This window comes from Neofelis nebulosa, chromosome 1, assembly GCF_028018385.1.
Source record: "Neofelis nebulosa isolate mNeoNeb1 chromosome 1, mNeoNeb1.pri, whole genome shotgun sequence".
NCBI classification, from domain to species: Eukaryota; Metazoa; Chordata; class Mammalia; order Carnivora; family Felidae; genus Neofelis; species Neofelis nebulosa.
In genome coordinates, this window is record NC_080782.1 from 127,479,374 (window position 1) to 127,507,291 (window position 27,918).

A 27,918-nucleotide genomic window follows, 5' to 3' on the forward strand; every position below is an offset into this window, starting at 1 on the left:
ACCTATTTAGACCTCTTCTCAAACTCCTATCACCTCTTCCCCAATTCTTACTCTCAGCTGTTAATTTTTAGTTCCCATTTCACTGAAAAAAAAAGTGACACAATAGAAAGAAAATGTCTACAGATTCCCACCACCAATTCATCTACCTAATGGCATGCTCACTCACATGCTTGACCTTCCCTCCTACTATAAACATATGTGATTCTATCTAAATCTATTCCTTCATTTATATATGAATATCTAATCTTCTGTCATACATACTTTTGAGCTACTGGATTAATACAATGATCTACTAATATGATATACAATGCTCAGTATAATTATCCACTGAAAAGTTCCCAACAATATACAAAATATTATGGTTTCTCCCATCAGGAGAAGGAAGGAAGGAAGTGGGGAGGGAGGGAGGGAGGGAAATTGGGAGGAAGGGAAGCAAGAGGTGGGCAAAAAGAAAGCTTCTCTTGACCCTACTTCTCACATCAGCTAGTTTGCCAGTTCTCTGCCTTCCTTTGCAATAAAATTCCTCAAAAGAGCTGTCTATATTACTGGCCTAAATTCTCTCTCTTCCCAATCTTTAATCCTCACCAGTTATACCCTCTACTCTCCCAAAACTGCTCCCATCAATGTGACCAATGACCTCCAAGTTGTTAAATGTGATGGTCAATTCTCAGTCTTTCTCTTAGTGGAATAATATTTTCACCATCTTTAAAGAGTAATTGTTACCACTTAATGAAATACTAAAACGTTTAGAACTCTTTTATTGTAAACTGCTATTATAATACTTTTTTAAACAAACTCTGCCTAAATATCAAAGGCAGAAAACCTCCCAGCATGCACACAAATGTTGATTTACGTCCAACTGTATTTCAGTTGAAGCTTTCAATGAACATTCCTTTCCCATAACTGTATCCCTGAACAGAGGAGAAGGGGGAGTAGATTTGAGGCCCACACCCTTGTTTAATCTAATTTCTAAGGTCTCCTCTGAGGAATAAGTGTTAATTATCCTGTACTATGTGGGTGTCTCCACAACATCAGTCTGAGAAATTCACTTAACTTTTGACCGATCAGTGTAATGAGCTTCTCTTTTTCTCTTTTCATTTAAGTTTGTCAGTAGCTTTGAAAAAGTTTTAGAGTTGGGCTTTTTAGCCAAAGTTAAGCAAAGTAGTAATTTGTGTTGTTGTGTAGTATAAATTGTGGTGTTGTCGAAACAATAGCTTTAGCACTAAAAATTCAAGCATCAACATACCGTGTTAGATGGCTTTGGTTCGTCCTCTGTGTTAGAGACTGAGACTCATCCCAATAATAAGTGAGCTCGTGACATTTATGAACCATAATAAAAGAGAAGAAATTCTGGACAGTTGAAAAGCAAAGAATCTCTAGTAATATCCATGTTAAAGAGAGCACAAGAAATAAATGATGAATACTCTAAAAACTGTTCAATACATTAACCAAGGAAAAACTTTTGAGCCAGTAATTTGAGGTTGAAAGCCAGCAAAAATCTGTTGGCAATATTTTGTTGAGACATAATACTTTATAAATCTTTAAACCAATATAAAAGCATGTGACTATTTTAGTACTTATAATAATAAATGCATCTAAGTGTTCATTCAAGAGTAAACAATCCATATTCACAGATAACATGCTGATCTATGTAAACATTATAGGCAATCTACAAACCACCAGTAAGTTTATCCAAGTCACAAAATATAAGCTCAACACAGAAAAAAAATCAATCATACTTCTATACATGGTAATGAACAATTAGAAACTAAGCCTTTAAATTTTTTATTATTTTTTAAATGTTTATTTATTTTTGGGAGAGAGAGAGAGAGAGAGGGAGGGAGGGAGAGAGGGGGAGAGAGGCAGAGCATGAGCAGGGAACAGGCAGAGAAAGAGGGAGACACAGAATCCGAAACAGGCTCCAGGCTCTGAAATGTCAGCACAGAGCCCAATGCAGGGCATGAACCCACAAACCATGAGATGATAACCTGAGCCAAAGTTGGATGCTCAACCAATTGAGCCACCCAGGCACCTCGGAAACTCAGCATTTTAAAAAATATATTTCCTATAGCTAAAAAAAGGAAATACTTAGATACAAATTTTGCAAAACACATGTAGAATCTGTATGTTAAAAGGCATAAAACACTAAGGAAAGAAATCAAGGAAAGTCTAAATACTGTAGAGGTAGAACATGTTCATAGTTTAAAGGACTCAATGTAGTTAAGATGTGAGTGTTCCTCAAACTGATCTATAGAGTTAACACAATTCCAGTAAAAAGCACAGCAGAATTTGTCGTAGATGTGAACAAGCTTATTCAAAAATGCATATGAAAAGGAAAGGAATGAGGAAAAAACAAAACAACTTGAAAAAGAATAACAAACCTGAAAGATTCAAAGTACCTCATCTTAAGACTTAAAGCTACAAAAATAAAAACACCAAATACTAGTGAAATAATACATATTCGATCAAGGAAACAGAACAGAGAGCACAGAAATAAACCCACACAAATACGGTCAACAATCTTGACAACTGAGTAAAAGCAACTCAACGGAGAAAGAATATTTCAACAAATGCACCTGGAACAAATAAATACGTATGTGCAATAAAAGGAAGCTTGACCTAAACCTTACACTTTATATAAAAGTTAAAACAAAATGGTTCATAGACCTAAATATAAAATCTAAACTATAAAACTTTAAGAGCAAGACAGAGGAGAACACATTTGTGACTTTGTGTTAAGAAAAGATTGCTTAGCTATAACACCAGAAGCATAATCATAAAAGAAAAAAATGATAAATTTAAAACCTCTGTTCTTTGAAAGATGATAGTAAGAGAATGAAACTACAAGCCACAGTGAGAAAATATTTACAAACCTTATCTCTTATAAAAGAATAATATCCAGAATATATGTAAGAATTCTCAAAACCCAAGAAGAAAATAAACTCGATTTAAAAAAAAATGGACAAAGGATGTGAACAGACACTTCATCAAAAAGATACAAAAATGACAAATGAGCACATAAAAAGATGCTTGACATCATGAGCCATTAGGGGATGCGAATCAAAACTAAAATGAGATACCACTACACAGAAAATAAGTTGACCATAACAAATGCTGGCGAGACTATGGATGAACTGGTACTTTCATAATTTGTTGGTGGTAATATAAAATAATATCCATTCCAAAAACTAACTGGCAATCTCTTACAAAGTTAAACATATTCTTGCCATATAGCCAGCAATCCTACTCCTAGATATTTACCCTAAAAAACTAAAAACTTACCTTCACACAAGAATTTGTACATAAATGTTTATAGAAGAGTTATTCATAATTGCCAAAAACTGGGAGCAACCACATATCCTTCATTGACTGAAAGTATAAATAAACTGACACAAGCACACAGCAAATGTCAAATAAAAAGAAATGAATTACTGATACATGCAACAACGTGGATGGATCTCAAAGGCATTAAGCTGAGTAAAAGAAGCCAGTCTCAAAAGGCTATAAATGATTCCATTTATATGACATTCTGGAAAATTCAAAACTCTATGGCCTCTTGATTCCAGGCTTAGCACAGCCACAGCTCATGGTCCCAAAGAGCATTGTATTGTCCATTCGCCAGTGCCCACAAGCTAAGAATGGCTCCCCCTTGTTACTTTCTTCAAACACAGATTTGAGTATGCCCTAATAGTAAGTAAAGATTTGCATATAGCAGTTCATTGACATGGATGGCAAGGTCCACATTGATATAAACCACATTGCTGGTTTAATGGAAGTAATCAGCAATGACAAGACTACAGTGAACTTCCATCTGACTATGACACCAAGAATCACATTAATGTTCATCAGATTAGTCCTGATGTAAGTTGTGGAAAATAAGAAAGACCTATGCGGGCACACAAGAAATCTATTATCTGGTGATGCATGATGCTGACACTACCCACTACCCTGATTTCATCAAGTGGAACAAATTCAGTCAGATTAATTTGGAGACTGGCAACACTACAGATTTAATCAAGTTCAACACTGGTAACCTAGGTATGGTGACTGGAGGTGCTAACCAGGACAGGATTGATGTGATCACCAGAGATAAAGAAAAGTGAACGTATTCAGAGTATATTTTTGATATACGGATTAGAACTGGAAGGAGAGGGAGGGAAGAATCAAGGATTTCTCTAGTATTTTACGTTTTCCTCCCTATGAGCCAGTCTTGCTCTCACTCCAGCATTTAAAAACCACAAACACCAAGAGGTCAAGACTGTAAAATCAATGGCCAAAACAAAGTGGTAACAATAATAAAAACTGCCTAAACATAGACATGTTGAATCACTATGTTATAGACTTGAAAATAACATAACATTGTGTGTCAACTATAAAAAGTTTTAAATTGCCATTACAGGCTTTATTTTTAACATAAATTTTTATTTATTTAGGTTTTTATTTGTTTTGTAATTTGTGTTATTTATTTTTAACTATACTAAGCATTTTACATTGTTTTGGTATTGATTCTCCCAATGATTACATGGTATGTATACCGTTACAGATTAAAAACTGACATGCAGAAAAGTGGAATGGCTTGTTCCATTTCCCACAACTAACAAGTAGTAAAATAGGACTTCAAACTCCAGGTTCTCCTGACTTTAAAACCTGTGCATCCACTTACTATATGACAGAATCTGTTGGGTGTTCAAATTTCCATATCCCAGCCCACCCTTTATTGCCCCAAGTTAGTTGAGAGCCCCCAATTAAGCTTCTAGTTTTTAAAGTGTGCTAAAGAGAGAATATCCTATTCACCAAGAGGCAACAAGGTGAGAGGGAAGACAACAGGACTTGAGTCAGACCTACTTGTTTTGAATCTTGGCTCAATCACCTAGTAGCTATGTTAGACAAGTAAACTGCTCTGATTGACTCAAAATTTATTGAACACCTATTATGTTCCAAAAAATGTTCTAGACTCTAATTATATATTAGTGAATAAAGCGGCAATGTTTCCTAACCTCAAGAAGCTTACAATCTAAGGGAGGACATAGACGATAAATATAATAAATAGATAAAATATATAATATGTCATATGGTCATAAGCAGGAAAGGGTGATAGCAAATGGAGAAGGGCTACAATTTTTTAAAAGATAGTCAAGGAAGGCTTCTGAGAAAGTGACATTTGAGCAAAGACTTGAATAGGTTGCAAAAGTTATTCATTTAGATACCTAGGGAAAGAGCATTCCAAGCCAAAAAAAAAAAAAAAAAGCCAGTACAAAGGTCTGGTCCAGGCCAAATGTGCTGAGAGAACAGCAAGGAGATCAGAGTGGCTGAAGTACACTAAGGGAAGGAGAGAACACAAGAAATAAAATCAGGAGGAGAATGGAGAGGCTAGAAATGTATGTCCTTATAGGACAACATAATGACTCCACTTTTACTTTGAGGGGATGAGAAGCTGTTGGAGGGTTTGAACAGGGTAGTACCATAAACTGACTATTTTTTCTAAGTATCCCTCCAACTGATGTATGGAGAACACACTATAGCGGACCAGGACAGATTTTTTTTTTTTTTTTTTTTTTTTTTTTTTTTTTGGCCTGAACAAGTGAAAGAATGGGAGAAACTGAGGTGGAGAAGACTAGATTCAGAGTTAGTTTTGTTACGTTTGAAAAGGCTATTTGGCATCTAAGTGGAAATATCAACTTAGCAATTGGATGTATGAGTCAAGTTCAGGAGAAGGATGTGCTAAGGATATAACTTTTGGAATCATCAGCAAATGATGGTATCTAATGCTCTTATATAAGATCACTAAGGCAATGAGTTTAAATAAATAAAAGCAGAATTCAAAGATATCTTTGGGCATTTCAAAACTAAGACATCAGGGAGATGAGAATAATTCTAGAAAGAATACAAACATAGTCATTCAGGAAGAAAAAACGCAGAAGAGAATGTTACGCTGGAAGCCAAGTGAAAAATGTGTATCAGAGAGGAGGAAGTAATCATCTATGTCAAAGCTCTTGATAGGTCATATAATGTGAGGATTGAGAATCAACCAATGGATTTGGCAACCTAAAAGTCACTTGTGACCTTGATAAAAACAATCTCAGTGGAGAAAGTGGATGTGGGTGTGAAAGTCTCATTGAATGAAATAAGAAAAAATGCCTGGAGGACATTGGGAAACAATGAGCGTAGACAACTCTACTGAGAGTTTTGCTATAAAAGGGAACAGAAAATTGTAGTGGTAACTGGACAGGAAAGTGGGGTCAAAAGAAATTCTTTTTTAAGAGAAGAGAATAGCACCATGTTTGTACACTGAGCCAGTAGGGAGAGGGAGAAATTGACAACACAGGAGAAAGAAAAGAAGATTGCAGGAGTAGGTGTAAGGGGCTGACATCCAGCACCAAAGTGGACGAGTTGGCCTTATTTAGGAACAAGAACACTTCATCCACAGAAAGAGAAGGAAAAACAGTCTATGAGTATAGATGCATGAAGGCAGAATATGTGATGGTGTCAGCATGTGGTGCTTCTCTTCTGATAACTTCTATTTTCCAAGCAAAACAGGAAACAACGTCCTCATTTAAGAGTTAGGAGGAAGTGGTGAGGTGTCAGAAGACTGAGGAAAGGAGAAGGTATGAAATACTTGTTAGGAGAGAGAGAGGATAAACAGCCCAGAGGCATCAAGTACTACTTGAGGTTGGAGGTACTCTATAGCATGTGTGATCAGTGCAGTTGTGTGTTCTCCAGCCACATTTACTATTCAGAGGTAGGAACAGGGCAGTGGAGAGTTAGACTCAAGACCGGCTTTTGTTCAATGGGAAGGATGAAATAAGAGGAGGGCAAGAGAGCTGATGATATATGTACAGGGATGATTTTAACAAATGCCCGTGAAATATAAGCACTGCAAGGAGGGAGACAGACATCTAAAGGGAATGAAAACCGGTAAGAGGGAGGTATAATCAATGGCTTGTAGGTATGGTGGAATCAAAGGATTGCTGGGGTTGGGGTACCAGAGGGAGTGAGCTTGCCCCATAGGAGGCGGTGGTCAGAAACAGGGAGACTTGAAGGTGGAGTCATGAAGGAGCTGAAGTTGTGGGGAATAATTAAGAGAATGAACGGCTGGGTTAAGAGTTAAGGAAAGATGCTGGGTCATTGGGAAAGATACTATCAAGGAAATGAGAGAGCAGAGTAATGGGAGGGCCATCTTTCTGGATATTAGAACCACCAAGAATAACAAGAGCAGTAATGTTGGAAGAGGGCAGTGAGACAGAAGCTAAATTCTTCAAGGAAGGTAAGAGTGATCCAGAGATGAGTGAGTTACTAACAGAAGGGAAAGTGGATTCAACCTGTTAGTTTCTCCCTCCGGGTCTCAGTTTCCTCTTTTTAAGCTGGAAATGCTGATAGTCCTTCCATCGTGACATTTTTATAAGGATTAAGTGAGATGCTGTAAGAAGAACATCTGTCACCCAGTGGGACTGACAGACTTTAATGTGTAGAAATGAAAATATTTTTAAAAGGGCACCTGTGAGGTCCTGGGTGAGTGTCTCATCTACCCCCAACTAAAGTTGGACAGTGTGACTTGGAAGGCTCACTGAGCTCAGTGTTGGCCCAGTAATTACATTCATCATAATTCCCCAGAGATGTTCACCTACAGTTCTCTGATAAGCCTGGGCCTGGCCATAACCACCCCCCACCATCTGCAGCTGCGCGTACCCATGTCATCTCTGTCCTCCTAGCAGGCCCAGGTTCTCCCTGACTCTTCCAGCCATCTGCACACACCAGGTTTGTTGCCTTCCAGCCTCAGTGTCTAATGCAGGAGGCAAAAAGCAAACCACGCGCTTTGGCTGCTGTGTCTGGTGTGTCTCCCCTTTTTATGGCCAGGCTAGCTGAAAGAACCCAGGGAAGTAAAAGTCTCAAATAAAACGGTACCTGGTATTCTGAACTGCACTGAGCCCAGAAACGTACAGAGGCTCTGGGGCAATACAGCCTGATATTCCTAGCATTGGGAGCTTGGGCCATGGGCTGGGTCAAGCCCTTTCCACTTCTTTTCTGTGTCTCTCCATGCACTCAGTTCTAGGCAGGAGTTTCTACCAAGAATATGACGCCATGTCCAATTAATGGGGAAGTGTCTGTCTTATCAGGAACAGGCAACAGTAGTCAGATACTGCTTCTTTTCAAGAAAGAGACAATAACAGTGATGGAGTGGGAGCCAGAGACTTAGGGAACCTGAGTTGTGGTAGCAGGACCACCAGAGTTGAATAGGTCCCTTTTGCTGAGCCCAGTCCCTGGAGTTTCCCACCTCTGGCTCATCGGGGCTCTCAGAATATCCTAGCTGGAATAAGCTCTGAGCAAGTTTTACTTAGCATTACTGTTATGCAATCCAGAAAGTGGATACCTAGGCTCCTCTACCCACACACTACTCAGAGACCACATATGCCTTGTTCATTGCCAAGTTTTCATTGCCTGGTACGTGGTAGGCCCTCAGTAGTGAGAGAGGGAAGGAAGGGAGTGAGGGAGGGAGGGGTGTTAAGGATGAGGCACACAGAACACAGCTCTTCATAACACTACCCAGCTCTGTGCCAGATACCGAAACCTAGAATACTCCTAGCATCTTCCCTGCATTTCTCTCCATGACAATCTCCCTGAGCCGAGCAGTCATTTTCCTACCCAGAATTCCCTTCTTCTCTTTAAATTATATATAAAAATGAAGGGTGGTACCTCCTATCAGAAAACATTTTCTTGATCCTTCTCCCAGCAAACAAACATTTACTGCCTTCTTTCTCTAATGCTCAGTGACATTTTGACGCAGCAGTGCTGGAAGGAGACAAGAATCATTAATTCAGAAAAATGGCTAAGCTTCTACAGCTTGCCAGACTCCTACCTATTTACTCAGGAATCCAAATTCTGGAAAAGCAAACCTGCATTCCTGTTGGCCAACTACTATTTACCAGTCTGGACTGCTGACATTGATCAATACTAAAAGTGACATCTGGCTCTTGTGTCCCCTCTGAATAGACTTGTTTCAACTAACAAACAAACAAGGAAACCTCTAGAGAAAAATATTTGGGGGAGTAGTGACATGAGGGTGACAAGAAACATTTTTTTGTCCAACATTTTGGATCATTAATGTGGAATTGAAGCAATCCGTTTTGGGGAGAGCGAGGTTGGCATATCACTAGGAAAGGAATTGCAGCCTCGCGAAGAGAATTCTGAAAGGTACACCTAGGGAAGAGTACAGGGAACTCCAGAGGCAACTCATTAAAAAAAAAAAAAAAAAAAAAAGACTGAACAAAACAAAGATGAAGCTCTAAAAATGTTTATTCAACAGACAAGTAATTTAAGGAGCCGTGTTTGCCATATAAAAGGATTTGTGGTAAGAAAGGATCCTGTTAGATTTAAATTACATTTGATATTTAAATTTACAGTTCACTAGCAGGTTTTCCAGGCCATAAAAAGAAAGCTCACCTGTGTACATTTTTTTCCAATTTTAGCCTATCAGCCATATCTTTCCCATAAACTTCCTGTGTAGAACAGTTACCACTATACATTGGAGCTAAATGAGCAAAGTGTTATTTCCAGCCTTAAAATTAAGTTCATTTATCACCCCTCTCCCAGAACTGAGTACAAAGAACTGCTGCTTGGAAAGAGCCCAGGATGGGCTTCAGCAGCCTTGCTTAAGCCTTGCTTAAGAGAGCAAGGTTAAAAGACAGATTCCTGGGCCTCTGCAGGAATTCTGACCAGCCAGTCAGTCGGTGACAGGACCCGGAAATCTGCAGTTTCAGCATGCACCAAAGGTGACTCAGACGTAGGTGGCCCATGCAGCACACCCTAACAAATCCCTGTGTAGAGATGCCCTCTGGGTTGCTGTGCCTTCTGGATGCAGCACACCCTGGCTCCACTGCTCTCTGTAAGCTAACACTGGGTGGACACTGCTGTGCTGGGCAAGCCGATCTGCGGGGCTCAGTGTGACACACCCCTGATTTCTCTTTATTCTGTTAGAATGATTACAGGAAGTTATCTATGCAATGCAAGGATTTTGTGGTGGGCGTGCTGGACCTATGCCGAGACACAGAAGAGGTGGAAGCGATTTTAAATGGTGATGTGAACTTCCAAGTCTGGTCCGACCACCACCGTCCAAGTCTGAGCCGGATCAAACTCGCCATTAAATACGAAGTCAAGAAGGTAAGCTTCCCCACCTCTCCAGGCCTTCCTGCCTTGCAGGGCGGTGGGCCCATGCATATTTTACGTTCCCACAAGGTGACCGTGAAAACACCCATCGCCCAACTTCTTTCTAGACAGAGAACTGCCTGCCTTGCAGGACTGCTCAGAGCCCCTCTCAACACCCCATTCCTTCACTCCCCGAGAGAGATAGCTAGCATGACTGTAATTCCATGAACAGGCTTTGAGCATGGAAAACAAAAGAGGAGATTTTCAGCCTCCAAACTACTGGCAGGGACAATGTGACATCACATCAGCAAGTAGGCCAACTCCCAAGTTTTCATGAGAAACATATTACTCCAGTCTATCAATAGCATTGGTTGAGCTTTCTCTGTGGGCCTGGGGACTTGTTGAAAACGTTTGACTGTGGAGGCTTCATGGGATCCGTGGTTCTGGCAGCCTCAGAGGAATTTCACTCCAAAGGCTTATGACAGGGGCGCCTGGGTGGCGCAGTCGGTTAAGCGTCCGACTTCAGCCAGGTCACGATCTCGCGGTCCGTGAGTTCGAGCCCCGCATCAGGCTCTGGGCCGATGGCTCGGAGCCTGGAGCCTGTTTCCGATTCTGTGTCTCCCTCTCTCTCTGCCCCTCCCCCGTTCATGCTCTGTCTCTCTCTGTCCCAAAAATAAATAAAAAATGTTGAAAAAAAAATTTAAAAAACAAACAAAAAAAAAAAAAACAAAAAAAAACAAAGGCTTATGACAGTACATAGTAGGAAGCTCAAGTAGACTTTGACAGGAGTAATACTTGTCCCACCTCCTCAGTCAACCTCAAGGTGTCTTTGATGGTCACAGGCACCCTGTAGCCCTCAGACCCACAGTGGGTGGTCAGACTGAAGTCCTAAGCAGCAAAACTCAATGATGCTTCCACTCTAGATGTACTCCACATTTTTGAGACTCTGCTCTTATGTTAGATGATATCATCCACCCCGATGAAAACTGCAGAGCAGAGCTCCCAAGATCCATGTGTTTAAATACCATCGTGCTTCGCATGTAAGCAAAATGGGGGACCAACCTTTAGGGGTTTCATTTTTTTCCCCAACTATTTCACAGGGTCAATACTGGGGGTAGTTTCAATGCCCCCAAACTGACCTCTGGGCACTTCTCCTCTTGCTTGATTCTCTTAATTTGTGTGGAGTGAACCATCCTTCAATGAGTCACATATATCTGTGGAATTTAGCTAGTGAGAGCTTTTAAGTTTGAAAAAAATCTTCTTGTCTTTTTACTTTTAATAATAAAAAAATAAAAATAGCTTTTTCAAAGACTCTGATCCCAAAGTTAAACTACACAAATCATGGGAAAGGTGACCTTTGATTACCATTTGAAATCACAGGGCTACGAAAAGAGAGGGAGAGAGCTGCAGCTTCAAGTACAACCCTCTTTTCTTAGCTCAGAAAAGCTCATTTTTTTGCCAACCCCAAGAGCTCACTGAGGCTTTTCATCAGAGCACACCAATCCATTCCAGCAGCTGCTGAGATATCCATGGCCTTGGAGTTCACACAAACCCTGCTATGGTGACTCTTTAGCAGTGGTAAAGATGAGCTCGAGTTTCCAGAACCCCAAGCATTTCCTCCCTCCCCCAGGTCAGTGTGTCTGGCTGCCTCCAGACACAGAGAAGGAGGATGGGGTGGAGGCAAAGAACAAGGGATGTTTGGCATCGGCCGACTCTACATTGACAGTTTTGGCTATTCGTAAGCAATTCCAGTGGCCCACAAAATGCAAGTATTCACCATTTCTCTGAAACACAAATCTAAACCTCTTAGCAAAACTGTCACTGAGGGTAGATCAGTAGCTAGTCCAGAAGTCTGGCCACCACCTCTTGTTGTCACCTACCAAGTACGAAACAGCCCTGGTGAGGAATGAGAAGAAAAAGTGAAGCACTCCACACACATGACAGTTTGGAGCAAAATAAAAAGGCTTTATGAGGGAAATTGTTTAGTGGTATTTGCCAATTAGGGGAGTCATAAAGGTCTCAGGAAACATCCATCATGAATGTCAAATGTCTGGGGCAATCCATAGGTAGGAAGATGATTAAACAACTTGCATAAAAAGTCAGCCTTGCTCATATCAAAGACCTACAATGGGTAGAAAGTCTCTCAAACCATGTATGCCATTATGCAACAGCAGACAGACTCAGAGCTTTCCCTGACATTTATTCATCATGAGTTACCAGTGAAAATACCGAATATTAAAAAGGTGTATTAATATTATAATGAGATTTCATTTTTAATTTATGAACTTTAGCATGCTTGCATGGGCACAATCTAACCCTGGGTCATTGAGTTATGAAATGACTAGCACCAAGGCCTAGTTATAAAGACATTGCCTTTTACACCTGATATATACGTTAGTTTTAAGGCTGGAATAAAAACCATAAAAACTTCCTAAATCTTTGTCTACATGATATCAAATCAAACCATGAATTCAGTAATTAATGCAAACTAGTTGTTCTTGGCAGTTTCATGGGCTGCTAATAACTATGACCTTAAAAAAAGGTTTTGTGTTCAAATGAATTTGGAGATCTTGAGTAGAGTTCAATGGATTTCTTTGCTTAAAGACATTATAGAACTTTTAATACGCATTTCTACTCTCATTAAAAGATGACTACAATATGTATTACTTGACCAAAGAACTCTATTTCTCATGGAACATCTGGTGAAACTAGTTTTCCATGTAACAGTCTTTGGGAAACTTTAATACAGGATCAGCCTACATGGTCTATGAAATGCATAGATTCAAGTCTGGTAGGTGCCACCCTGTGGCTGGTAATGAGCCCTGGATCATGTCCTTCACTTGAATGTCTGCCTCTCTTCAGGCAACACACTAATGCTAGTCTTCTGGCTGGCTCAATCATAATGTCAGCCTCCATTAGATAAAGACAGCTATTCCACCAGGGCACAAGGGACCACCTAGTAGAGAGAAAAGAATCATGACATGGGTGTCAGGAAACCAGATGTTTAGCATGATTATTTCACTTCAAATCTTTGAAGCTCTCTGGGTCTCATTCCCCATATGCAAAATGGGCATATAAGCTTTTGCTTCAGAGTTTTCTGTGAACTTTCAAATGAATGGATATGAGAGGAAATGCTCTGGAAAGTGTAAAGTTCTCTGGAGTTCCACAGGGAAGCATCATTGCTGTTACTCAGTGATGTCCTCCTTCCTTGGAACTAGACAATCTTTCTATTTCCAGAGACATCTCTATCTTGTCCTTTGTCTTCTCCCTAGAAAATGCAAGAAACTTCCCCCTGGGTAAGGACATTGTCATTATAGCCTAAAATTCCTCCAGAAAAGACAAAAGGCCTTGTGAGGATATGGTTGTCCTTCATGACTTTTGCCTAAAGAGGGTAACTCAGCCTCCACAAAAAACCAAGATGTGTCATATGAAATGTTAATGTCTCCAGTAGGCAGTGTTGGAGAAGTGGCTAAGAAGATGCCCTTTGAGCACCTGGGTGGCTCAACTGGTTAAACGTCTAACTCTTGATTTTGGCTCAGCTCATGATCTCCTGTTTGTAAGTTTGAGCCCTGTGTCAGGCTCTGCACTGACACCATGGAGCCTGTTTGGGATTCTCTCTCTCCCTCTTTCTGCTGTTCCCATGCTCCCATGTACATGCACATGCATACTGACTCTCTCTCTCAAAGTAAATAAACATTAAAAAAAATAAAAAAGATGCCCTTTGAGGTTAATCCTGGTCCAACCACTTATTAATGGAGCCACTTAAGAAGTCACTTAGCCTCTCTATGTCTGAGTTGTCTTATCCATAAACTTTGGATAATAATACCTACTTCATGGTAGGATTATGATAGAATCAAATGGGATAAATTAAGTGTACCACAAACAGCCTCAGGCCCATCAGCCTGTGGATATAAATGAAGCAATATAATACACATATTGCACTGGCCTAGAGTCAATGTTCACATTACTTAATGCATTTCTGCGACCCATCCCAGTCCATCCCAGCCTTTATAGACTACAGTCCCTCCAGAAGCCAAGCTTGCCTTATGAAGAAACAAGGATGCTTTTTTCCCCATGCTGAATCACACTTAAGCTCAGAAGCAAGTCTACCTGTGCCTCATGGATAAAGAAAACAACTCCTCCAGCTTTGGCCTACAGCTCACCTTGGTCTTCTCCTTCAGGGCCAATGTGACTAACAGGCATCTTGCTGTTTTCTCCATCTCTCTCTGTCCCCTTGGAACCATGACTAATAGCTTTCTTAATTAAAAGCATTCTTCTCCCTCTGCATATCAACTCTAATGCTTAGGCGACTTCCAGCTCTACCATTGGGGAAGATCCAAACAGTCTTGAAATTCATTTAGACTCAGCTGGACCCAGGCTGCACCCATAAAGGGAGCCCAGTGTCTGGCACATGGTCATTGTTGAGTGGCTGGTCACAGAGATCCAGACACCGTCCTTGTTGCTCTATTCAACTTGTCTAACTGAAGACACACATCTGGGCTCTTCACTCCCATCTTTCTCTCTATCCTCTTTTTTGCTTCTTTATCTCTAGGCTCACAGGGATGCTATTTTCCTTTCCTTCCCCTCCATCATCCCTTCCTTCTTCCTGACTCCAGGTCTACCATAATGATGATCATATTAATCTCCTATTTTCTGAAAGAACTTTGTAGACATGTGTCCTCCAAGCTCAAATGCCATAGGAGAGTGGGTCAGAGAGACGCAGAAGGTCCTGGTTACATGACAGAAGCCTTAACTCCACCTTGTAGAGGTGATAGAGGTCCCATTGGACATAACAAAGCAAAGATCTACTACAAATTTAAAAAAGGAGAACACATGAATACAAGCTGTTTCAGCCACTGCTTGTGAGCTCTACAGCCTGCTGGGTATCCCAAGGTTCGTACGACAGTACTACCCTGAAAGAGCCACTGGGTGGTGGGGAAGGTGGGGACAGGGATGCTATGACTATGGCAGCAATAGCCTCTGCACTTCACTAGCTGAGCAAAGTAGAATTCACAGCAGTCTCCTCTTTCAGACTTGCAGGTAGCTCCAGTTCTAGCGTCCTGGCCTGTGGCTTGGTTTGTGGGACCCAAGCATGGCACTGGCCATCTTTCCTTCAAACTGATGAGACTAGTAAAGGCGTAGTTCCATTTTGCCTAGGCTTCCAGACTCTGAAAGCACAGAGGTTCCCTTTCCTGACTCTGCCAAGCTCCTGGGTGCTTCCCAGCTCAGAAAGCTAATCTCACATGAAATAAAGCCTTGGGACAGGACCACGGGAAGGAGAAGGAATGAAGGTGGGGTTTGGGGTAGGGGGGCTGGTTCTTATTAGCCCTACTAAGACAGTTCCATTTTTCTCCACACCACTGTACTAAGGAAGTAATAGCCTCTGTAATTTTCATTCATTTCCTTAGACAACATTTAACAAACATTCACTATGTCTACTACACCACCAACTTTGTGCTGAGCACTGGGGAGAGTGAGAAGACAAAGACCCAGGCCTCGCCCTTAAAGAGTGTATATAGCAAAGGAGAGAGAAGTGTGAACGATGGTTACATTCCTGTCTGAGTAGGACAAATAGAAATGGGAAGGGGCAGCATGGAGGCCAGAGGAAGCAGTGACCAGCTCGGTCATGACCCCAAGAAAAGTTTCCCAGAAGCAGAAATGCTTGAGATGGGGCTAAGAGGATGAGGGGTCCTGGATGGGATGTCAATTTAGCAGAGAAGTGAGGAAGGACAATTTACGCAGAGGGAGGTAAAAGCTGAAAAGTCACAGATACCTGAGGGATAGTGGCATGTTTGGGGATATGCTTAGAGGGGGACAAGTGCTTCCCAATGGCTATATCACTGTGGGAAAGGAGCAGGCTGGAAAGCTTGTCCAAACCAAATCCTTGAGGGGATTTCATTACACAGCTGCTAGGACTTTATCCTGGCAGCACTATCCCAGGGAATTTTCTGTGATGATGGAAATTGACATGGTAGGCACTAGCTTCTTATGGCTAGCCAGCACTTGAAATGTGGCTAATGTACTTATGGAACGCAATTCCTAGTAATTTTTAAATTAACTTAAATATCAAAGCCACATGTGAGCAGCGGGTACCATGCTGGACAATATGGGTGGATATCCCCAAGCATGCCTTCAACAAGCTTTCAGTGAGGACTACAAAGCATGCTGTGCTAGTCGCCAGGGACATGATGGTGAATACAAATGACACGATCTCAGCCATCATGGGAAAGACAGGTATTAATCAAAACATCACACCAATAAACTGTCATGTTGCAACTGAAGTAACTATTATAAAAGAGAAGAGCGTGGTATTATAACGTCTAAAGCTAGATGTGACCTAATCAGGGAGGTCAGTGAAGGTTTCTCCGAGGAAGTCATATCTGCTCCGAGAGCTAAAGAATAAAAAGTTAACCAGACTTTGGGAGGACATTTCTGAGGGACAGAACATGCTCAAAGCATATTCGAAGGCCCTGTGGTGAGAAAAAAAAATACAGCATATAAGAGAAACTGAAAGGTAAATGTGGCTGAGTTGGAAGGCGTCAGGAAGAGCAGGGTACATACGGGATGAGTGTAAACACACGGGCGGGGCCCAGACCTTGCGGAAGCTCCTAGACCATGCTAAAGGCTGTTGTTCTCCTTCCTTCCTAAGACTAAGAGGATTAAAGCCAGTGGAGAATTTTAATCGGAAGTGGTTGTAAAGATGAGGAAAGATGGAGAGACAGCTTTTCGTCAGAGAAAGGCTGGAAGGCAAAAAGGGCGGGTATGGATACAGCATGGTTGCTGGGCGAAAGAGACAGGATATTAATGAAGACAGGCACCGTTAAGCTGTGTTGACAAGCAAAGCCGAAGGTGTAGTGGCTTTTAACAAAAGGCGGCTTATTTGTTGCTCATTCTATTTCCATCTTGGAACAGATTTCACTCAGGAACCCAGGCTGATAAGAACAGCTACCCTGTCCAAAGTTCCCACCTTGCCAAAGGGAACTCCGGCAAGGGAGAGTCCCACACCAACAAGTAAATGCTTCCACCTAGAAGTGACTCACGTTGTTTCCACTTACAACTCATTGTAAACAACTAGTCACATAGCCCACCAGCACCATGGGAGAAGCCAGGAAGTATAACCCTGCCGTATTTTGAAAGGATAGGAAAATGAAGCTAGCCGGCAGATACCCCAAATGACTATCAAAAGGACAAAAGTTGAAGGAATTCATATTAACAGCCTCAACTTCTCTATAAATAGGAAGCAGAATCACCCTCTGAGGTAGAAGGCAGCCTCAAAAAAGTGAGAAAAAAAAGTTGAGGAAAAATTCCGTGGGAGATGGAAGAGACAGCTGAACAGTAGAGCTGATATCCCAGCCAAGACTGGAGAGATTGTAAATTCTCTGCCAATAGCCTGTGTTCTTAATAAAAATAGAAAATCTCTACCACAAAAATGGTAACATGCCAAGTCAGTGTCCTCCATGAACCTCAATTCCATGCTGTCAACTTCATTTCAAGATTTCTTCATATACACGGGGCCCTGAAGTGCACAAAACATGCCCACAGTTTTCCCCTCAGAGAATAAGACCAATGAGCTAGGGGTGAGCTGGGGGGCAGGGGGCCAACTGCACCCATATCACCACTCTGTCTAACGCTGGGCAAGGGCTCTAACCCAGCAGAAGTCACTTTGCTTCTTTCTTCCAAAAATCACCACCCTGTGCACATGTGACAGTCATGCTGTAAATGGGCCCATTTTCCTACCTGGAAAAATGGCCAGGAGAAGAAAATAGAACGTGTTATGGTTGCAAGTGTGCCTGCTCAGGTTCTCTGCTTACTGAGTATGTGACTGTAGTTAAGCAACCTAATCTGCTAGCCTGTAGCAGGCTCCCAGGTAAGGTGGACCTTGATGCTCAAGAGTCTCCCGACCTAAATTTGCACTACAAGAGACAACGAGGTCCAGCAGAAGCACAATTGACTGATACCCCTCACCCAAGTGCAGTGACCATGGGGAGGGACACTAGAGAGAGGGAAGATGACCTCTTCTGGGGTTCTGTTTCATTTCCTCTGTCTGCATGGAGCACAGGGACAGTGAGCAAAGGGGACCTGGGGACACCAGGGCTTTCTAGAGGACGTCTGAGAGTCCATTCAGACACTCACATGCTCTAAGCAGACATTCTCCCACTGTGTTTTCCTGCTGAGGCATCGTTTTACCAGATGCTCAGAGTTAAGAAGATCGGAGTTGTCACAAACACAGTCTGGCTGGTCAGGCACTACCCCAAACTGCACCACAGGGTGCCCGGTAGCTGCCAAACACTGTTAGAATCCATTGGTGTTGAAAGCATCAATCTGCATCCTCTTTGGGGATTCCTCCCAGCACTTGTGTAGCCCTAGCCTGACCACATGGCACAAAAATTATCAATGTCCATTAATCTGTCAGCTCAGAGGGGCTATCTTTTCCATAGATTAAAGGAAGTGTTGTTTTTCTCAAGCAGCAAATCTTAAGAAGGACTAATCCAACTACGCATGTATCCCTTTTCTGCCTGGCAAAACTCTCAGAGGAAAAATAGAGTCTGTTGGACAGCAGTACAGTGTTGCATCTGGAAGCCTAACTGTGCATGTTCAAGTCCTAAGTCCTTCTCCTACTAGATATGTGGCCTCAGTTTCCTTACCTCTATAATGAGAGCAAATAATACCTAATAAAATGATAATCGATGTTTATTAACACACATAATGCAGCCAGAACACGGTAAGTGTGTAATAAATGTTAGCTAGTGGAAGCTGCTTGCCATGGTGGTTTTACAAGTAGAACTACTCTTAAGTCTAAACCAGTGTTTCTCAAATTCAGTACTATTGACATTTTGGGCCAGTTGTTTTTTGGGGTTTTTTTTGTTTTGTTTTGTTTTGTTTTTGTTGTTTTTGTTTTGCTGGGGGCACCATCCTGTGCATTATAGGAAAGTTAGCAACGTCCCTGGCCTCCACCCACTAGATGCCAGTAGCCTTCTCCCCCCATGTTGTGTCAACCAAAAATGTCTCCAGATAGTCACTCATGTCCCTGGGGGAAAGGGTGGGAACAAAATCATTCCCTGTTGAGAATCTCTGGGATGGTTTTCAGAATCCAGGCCTCAATCCCTTAACTACAAACCCCGGGGGCAGGGATTACAGTTCTCCAAGGATGTATTGCACCTCTCTAGACCAAATCCAAGGTTAAATCAAACTCAAACTCACTGTATCTCTTGGAACTAAATTCTCAAACTTAGCTGCACCATGAAACCACCTGAGAGCTTTATTCAAAAACACCAAAGTCGGTGCCCCACCCACAGAGTCTCTAATCCAATTCTTCTAAGTGGAAGCCCAGGGAATGTGTTTTTTAAAGGCTCTTATGATTCTAAATTTCGGAAAGACTGAGCTCCTGCAAAGTAGGACCTCTCCTCATTCATCTTGGTCTGTGAACAGTACTTACCCAGCACATAATGTACAGGCTCCCTGCTGAGTAAACGAATAGATGGGCACAAAGTGCAGTCATACATAGGCTTTAATCGTTCTCAAACTAAATATAACTCCTTAGGGGCGCCTGGGTGGCTCAGTCGGTTGAGCGTCCGACTTCAGCTCAGGTCACGATCTCACAGTCCGTGAGTTCGAGCCCCGCGTCGGGCTCTGGGCTGACGGCTCGGAGCCCGGAGCCGGCTTCCGATTCTGTGTCTCCCTCTCTCTCTGCCCCTCCCCTGTTCATGCTCTGTCTCTCTCTGTCTCAAAAATAAATAAACGTTAAAAAAAATTTTTTTTAAATATAACTCCTTATAATATTCAGATGATGTTCCAGGCTGGTCTTCAAGTATGAGGCCACCATCTCCACTTTCTCCATGATGACATGTGTCCTCTGGGGTTGGAACTCCGGGAAAGAACTCTTACTATCCAAAGAAACCCTAACATTGGTTCTGGCCTGGCAGTCTTAGGGATGGAGCAAAGAGGTGGGTGGCTCCCAGGGTGTCCATGGAGAGTCTCGGAGAGACCCTCTGGGGCCTTTGTCCCCCAAAGGAGGACTCAGATCACTTACTGTTCCACAGTGGACCTCAGGATTGCTCCCTGCACTCACTAGCATGAGTTGCTAGCCTACCCCCATATCCTGCCTGGCTGTTTTAAGAGGGAAAAGCACAGCACCTGAGGCCTCCTCTCTGCCCTTCCTCAGGCCTGCTGTGAATCGTCTGATACAACTTCCTCTAAAGATCAGATACTACTATGCTTTTGCAAAAAGAGATTTCAGATCCTCAAAGTAACGGCTGTCACAATAGGGGAGAAAACTATTGCTTTTTGGTTATTTTGCTGCCTTTTGTTCAGCTCTTTCACTATATAAATATTTGCATGAAAGGATAATCCTTTAAAGCATTTTTCTTCTTCTTGGTTATCATGTTTCCTAGGCTACGCAGCCTTAGCTTCTGAAACTATCATGATATTCATCATGTGCTGCATCTGTTAAAATAGTCAGAGTCTGATTATTATTACATCCTGATTTGGAGGTTAACAAGAAGAGAAGAATTTGAGGAGCATTCAAGGGAGTAACATAAATCCCCAATGCCTCCAAGAAATAGATGCAAATCAGATGCATTTACTAGCCCAAAGTGGAAAGCACAACAAGAGCCATTTTCAAACTGTCACTTTTATCCCAGAGTCAAACAGATCTTAGAAATTATAGTCCCCCCAAGGACCTGTGACTAACTCCAGTAATTAAGCTAAAGACAAACTCTCATTATTTCTGCTCTAAGTGGTCATATATAGATTCAGAGTCTTAACGAGCATTTGATCTTTTATATATTCCTCCCATTATGTACCATAATGCATTATTCTTTTATTAACATTCATCTGCCTAAGGTCATTTGTAAATTCCTTGATGGAAGGGGAGTTTTTTAAGTATAATTGTGGATGAAAATCTGTGCTTAATAGAGATCCCTTGCCTTACATAATCCAGGCCATAGGCATACTGTACTTAAAAGATTGGAATAGCCTCCAAATGTTCTTCTTACCTCTTCCCTCCTCCCCCTGCCCCACACACAAGCTACAGTTACAAAATTTTTTAAGTAATCAGATCCTGTCACACCCCGCTCCCATCTTCCATCTCAAAGGGAACAAGCCAGGTGGAGTCCCTGCCCTCAGGAAGCTTTCAGTCTAATAATCCTCACTGTAAGAAGCAGAGCCTGAGACAAGGGTCCTTGTGCAAGTGAGCAATCTTAGAAGAATCCTACAATGAGGGGGCAGAAGCTGGAGAAGAAGCTAATGTAAGAAATGATTTCGGTGAAGCTAACTTCAGCCTGATCTCGTGGGAGAGCTCTGACGTATGAGTAGCACCGTAGCAAAGCAAGGGGCATCTGTATCAGTCGGTCATTACTTGCAGGTTGCCCCCAGGGGAGAAGCATAACCTGCCAGGCATTTCTGGGCAAAGCAGCTCCCAGGGGCAAAGGTAAACTTCTGGAGAAGGATTTATCAGTGAGCCCTCAGCAGCCAACACCCCCACCAGCAGGGGATGGGAGGGCCTAACAGGTAAAGAGATCTAGGTGGGCCACCACCACCATCTTTCATGCCATTAAAGTGCTTAAAATCCAAACTACTAACCATGCCCTACAAGGTGCTTCACGGCTTAGCCTCTGCTTCCTCTCCAAATTCACCTCACACCAAGCTCACTCTTGCTCACTCATCTCCAACTACACTGCCTCCTTCTCTCTCCCTTCAACACTCTATACTAATGCCCAACCCAGAGAAGTTATTGATGCCTTTCCCTCATATCTCTACTGGCTGGACCTTCTTCATCATTCACAACTCAGATCAGCTATCTCCTTCTGAGAGAGACCTTCTTGATCATTCTATCTGAATGTCACCATGTTGCTCCCTCCCTCATCAGCCACTCTCAATCCCAGTACATGTTCTGTTGTAGTATCATTTGTTTACTTGTTTACTGTCTATTTCCCCCAACACACTAAACTCTGTGGCAGCAGCTCACCTCTGTATCCTGAGCCTATAGCAGACCCGAGCAAGCAAGAGATGCTCAAAATTATTTACTGAGTAAGCAGCTGAGTCAATGGATGAAATATACCTGAGTTTTCTTCCAGGTTTTATTTTTCTGAAATACAGTAAAATCTCATGTTCTAGATGACATGCATTCCTAAAAACTGTTGAGGCAACTCTCAGGGTTCTCTTGAGAATCAAATAGCAAAGTAGCCTATGATGAGTTATGAATATTAGCTATTATTTGTCTCATTCTTGGACTCCTATAACTATTGGCAATGAGTCCATGGAAACTCAGATCACCACTGACATGGTTATTTTATGAATAAACGAATGAATGAGAGAGAGGGAGGGAGAGGAGGGAAGGAAGGAAGGAGGGAGGAAGAGAAGTTATTTAAATATAAAATACCACTACTTGATTAATAAAGTTCATAATATTTTGGCCCAAAACTGAATCCTGAAGAAATTATCAATTTTTATAGTATTATTCCATAATAAACCCATCTGATGTATCATCATTTGATTGCTTTGCTTGCTCTCCTTCTAATAGGTGTTAGCTCTTTCTGAACAGGCAGATTTGCAAACTTCAAGGAGATAATCATATGACACCTGTTATCAGCTAAATCTGTGAGCATTAAAAAGAAAGACCCAGCCCCTGGCATCAGGAGCTTACCTCCTAAAGGGCTACCCAGACCTCAATTCAGCCCTTTATCTAACAAAGAAAGGGAAGATTAACTCAGGCAAAAATGATGTGGGAAAACTTTAAGGAAGAAGAAGGGGTAGCTTTTGAGTCAAACCCTAAAAGATGGGTCAGAGCTCAAAAGAAAAGGGGAATGAAGATGTTCCAGACAAAGAAATGGGAGGGAAGCACAAAAGTGTGATAATGTTTGGAGAATTGCAGATGGTGAGAGCGAAGGCATATGGGAAGAGAAGAGCCTGGGGAGGAAGGGACAAGATGGGGAGTGGCAACTGGAGACCAGAAGCCTGAGGTCAGAGAAAATGCAACCTGCTAGGGATGTGGGGCCAGATGTGACAGGCTATGAAGATGTGCTGAAATGTATGACCTTCATTCCATAACAGAAATGGAATCAATGACGTTGTCTCTACAGGTTGCCTTTATAATCATACTTACTTCATTTGTTACACAAACAGCCTAAAAATAGGAAAAAATTTTAAAAGGAAAAGAATAATCTACAATCGTGTCCACATGTTGATTGTTTTCATTTCTTGACATGCCTCCAACTATTTCCCATACAGACACATGTATTCACATACTTACAACCATAGGGTAAATAATTCTGTGATGTGATTCATCTAGCATTAGAACACTTTTCTATTGTTTTCTATAATTATTATTTTTATGACAGGATAAGACTCATGTATCACAGTTTATATCTTGTCTACTGATAGACATTTGCTTTTTTCATAGATTTATATTTTTCTATTATCTTCATACATATCATTTTCTTTCCTTCTTTTTGTTATTTCCGAAAACTGACTTTGTGAGAGTGAGGCTCCTGGGTCAAAGGACACAAATATCTGTGGAACACATATTGCAAAATTATTTTTCAAGGGCTACACTATTTTTCAATATCAGCAGTATTATACAACTGAACCAGTTTCATCGGTACTTTGCAAGTATTAGATATATTAAAATGTATTCCTCTGGTCACTATGCAGATGAGCATTTTCTACGCGAATTCTCCCCACCCACAGCCATTCACTACACACCACCACCAACATCCTTTAGCATTTGCATATTGGAGCCTTGACCTTTTCAAAGGTGACATGAATGGCTCTTGCGCAATACAGAACTTTTTACATATATTTGTGGCTAAGTGCTAGGTCATGACTGGAGGTAACCTTGTTACCATAAGACAGTTCGAGTAGCAGGGTTTGATAGTGTACAGAATGGGAACTAAGATGCTACTGGAAGAGTCGAATGGGAGGTGATGCGGGCCTAAAGTAAAGTGGTAGCTGTGTTCATGAAAAGAAAGAAGAAATCTTGCATAACTGGTTTTTTGGAAGTAGAAAATGGGGCTTTGCAATCCAGCACACAAATTCAACCTAGAAGTTTCTGTGGGAGTCTGGCCTATCAATCACAGGACAAACTGTATTACTCAGATCCCTAAATTGCCCTAACAGAGATTTCACTTAGGTGACGGAGGATATTGGAGGCCATCTTGGAGCCTAGGGGACTTTGTGATAGGATGCAGCAGTGCAGAGCCCTGGGCCCACATGGGTGGGGGAAGGACTAGGCAGAGGACAAGGAGAGAAATAATCAGAACTCAAGAGAAATGCTCAGGAAGAACACATATAGAGTATTTCTCTCTCAGGAGTGCCAGCCCTGTCCCCACACTTCATGTGCGTGCCTCAGCCTCACAGCCTTGGTCACATGTCCCCATATTACTGATGAAGGTATGGGGGCCCAGAGAGGGAACGCAACTCTCCAAAAGTTGGGCAACTGGTACGAAGTAGAAGAGGAATTCCAACTTAAATCCCTGGTCTCAAAGCCTCTGTTCTTAGCCACCAGGCTGTGCTGAGACCTGAGGGGTTAAGACCAGCTTCCCCCGCCTAGAGGGTGCCAGAAAATTGCCAAAGAAAAGAGGCACGGGGGGCAAGTGAACCCACAGAGTCAGGTGCTCCTACTCAACCCACAAGCCCTGTGCACAAAGGCAGAGAAGTGCCGGAAACTGGAGGAAGTCTCTGGCTACAGAAACTAACTCAGCCAAGATCCTCAGAGAAACTAAACCTCTCAGTGGATCCTTCAGTTTCCCTGGATTATTTTCAGTGGATGCAAAATAGTACTCGGTTTTCTAACAAGGACCCTCATTCAATGAGCAAAAAGATGTTTAAATGCTCACTAATTTGGAAGCTGCTTTCAATAACCAGCATGCTGAAATTTAGTGCTATTAAGGCCCATTAGGGAGGATTTACAAAGACAGAATTCCAAAAACCAGATCCGTCATCACCAGTTACAGATCCCTAGCCGATAATAGCCCACTGGCCAGAGAAAATGGTGTACTATGAGGGTAGGGGACATACACGTATATATGTTCTATTGTAATTGTAACTGGTTATTGTATTTATGAACATTGCACATGTATGCACAACTATGTAATACTGTTGTTAAAGACTTCTTCCTGAAATAATGGACTCCCTCCCAGAAAATCAAAGAGTGCGTGATTCTGCGGAAAACCCGATCTTTCAACGTGTGGATCATGGTGAATCTTTTCTAGGTGGAGGAGGGGCTAGAATCATGAGCTCTGGATTGAGACAGCCTGAAGTCACCTTAAGCAAACCACTTAACTTTGTTTTTCCTTCATCTCTAAAGTACGGGTCATAATGCGTGCCTTATAAAGGCCTAGAACATAGTAGGTACCTGATAAATGTGGAGGACTAGCACATTGCAAATGCTATCTTTCAGGAATTATTCTAATCCGCAGCAGGTACTAGTTACAGGACTGGCTACACATTATCTAGGTAGCAGGCACAGCACAGCCCGCTCCAAGGTATTATACTCTATTATTAGAAAACAGTTTTCTATTTCTAGCCTTAATCTGTTCCGTTGGAAATGTCATTTTGTTATACTATTAAAATTTTATGTACATAGATATATAGTACTATACATGTAATTAGTGGAGAAACAGATATAACCAGTATGAATTTGCTTCAGGACTCTTGGGTTAAGAAATCTCATACGTGGAATGGGAGTATTTGGGTGGTTGACATCTTGGTTGTGTGACCTTAAACAAGTGACCTAGCCTCTCTGTGCCTCAGTTTCCTCACTTGCTTAAGAAAAAACATAAAAGGGGCGCCTGGGTGGCTCAGTCGGTTAAGTGTCCGACTTCGGCTCAGGTCATGATCTCGCAGTCCGTGGGTTCGAGCCCCATGTCGGGCTCTGTGCTGACAGCTCAGAGTCTGGAACCTGTTTCAGATTCTGTGTCTCCCTCTTTCTCTGACCCTCCCCTGTTCATGCTCTCTCTCTGTCTCAAAAATAAATAAATGTTAAAAAAAAAAAAAAGAAAAGAAAAAACAATGGTGTCTATGCCATAGGATTAGTGTGAGGATTAAATTAACACATGAAAATCACCTAGAATAATGCCTGGTGCATCATATATATCCAATAAATGTTGGCTCCCTAACATTTTTTACTTTTCTAAGCCATGTGAAATCTGGCCCCATATCTCCTACCCAGGTGGCCAGAAAATCCTGTCTCAGTCACTGTGGAGCATCCTCCTCTGTGTCACACCACAGTCCTGAAAACTCACCTGTATACCCAAAGGAGGGCTCTTGGCCTATCCACTTCTTGTGGATACCCACTGCCCCTAGCACGCACTGATCACCACCATCTGCCCAAGCTGTAGCTCCATCTAATTCATTTAACAGTTTGTTTGAGCAGCGACTCTGTCCCTGCTATTGTATTGGGAATACAATAACAAAACAGAACAGACAGGAGTCCCTTCCCTCATGGAGCTTCCAATGAAGCAGGATCTCTGGGCCAGACTACTGCTGAGGTCCTCCCTTTCCACAAAGAAGCCACTTGGCACTGGTGAATCCCCCAGCACTCTGGAATGACCGCCATCTGGGGGTCTTTCTACCTATGGGGCAGAGTTCAAGGGCAATCTGATGTCTACACCCCACAGAAAACTCATAAAGCCCAATTTCTTCTTCTAGTCTCAGGAAGCATCTCTCCAATATCAGATACCCTTCTCCATCCCCTCCCCCTCACTAGACCTTGATACCCCAAAATGGCCAGCATGTGGTTTTTGGAACTAATCCCAAGAACTGTGTACTTCCTCCTGAACCACAACTACTTGGCTCACAGAATCCTCCTGGACACCTCCACAGGAAGTAGAAGGCCAATCATTCTCCCATCATGATACCTCAGCTGAGAAAACATGACAGGCTCATCTCCCAGGAAGGTTATTCTTTTTATTATTTTTTTTTTTTGAGAGAGAAAGAGTGTGGGCATGCATAGGGGAGGGGCAGAGAGAGGGAGAGAAAGAATCGCAAGCAGGCACCACACCCGGTGCAGAGCCCTGTGCGGGGATTGATCCCATGACTGTGAGATCATGACTGAGCTAAAATCAACAGTTGGCCACTCAACAAACTGAGCCATCCAGGTGCCCCTTCCAAGAGGGTTATTCAGACACCCAGTGATGCAGAGGAGATTAAGGGAAGGGCATCTACAGCTCAGTGGGCAGGAGGTGGTATCTGGGTTACAGAGGTATCCGAGGACAGGAAGACAGAGAACAGACTATCAGGTCTGAGGAGTGGAGGAAATTAACATGATTTTGAGAAAGCAATTGCATCAGAGTTCAGGGACCAGATTTCAGATAGTCCAGAGGCTGTGGAGAAGGTCAAGAACACAGGTGAGAGCCAGCTGCGATTAGGAGGAACACTTCTTCTGTGAAGGAGAGGAGGAGACGAAAAGAGGATGAGCATCCCAGGAGAGAACAGTTGAAAGCTGTGGAGGGAGCTCTCACCCAATAGTCCCATGGAGAAGGAGGTAACACGGAGAGCTGGGACTGAAAGCAACACAAGTGTTCAACTTATCTTCTGGTGCTTAATACTCAGTAGCTTAAAAAAACAACAAATACTTTTATCTGCTTACAATTCTGTGGATCAGGAAATCTGGCATGACTCAAGTGAGAAGTTCTTATGGCCACAGTGCATCAGCTGGAGTCCTTTGCTCAGCTGTATCAAACTGGTGTAAGCTAATTGGTGGTTAGGCTGAAATGGAAGATTCTAGAAGGCTTCACTTACGTGTCTGGCACATGAATGCCCTCTTATATAGTGTGTTTC

General features: G+C 42.2%; 1 protein-coding gene across 1 annotated transcript in view; it reads left to right on the top strand.

Annotated features, from left to right (window-relative positions):
* The window catches only part of TRPC7 (transient receptor potential cation channel subfamily C member 7), a 140,136-nt gene that overhangs the window by 37,019 nt on the left and 75,199 nt on the right, over positions 1 to 27,918 (top strand). Inside the window, exon 3 of the mRNA XM_058735948.1 lies at positions 9,973 to 10,155. Within this exon, the coding sequence (XP_058591931.1) occupies positions 9,973 to 10,155 (183 nt within the window). The remainder of the gene's footprint in view (positions 1 to 9,972; positions 10,156 to 27,918) is intronic.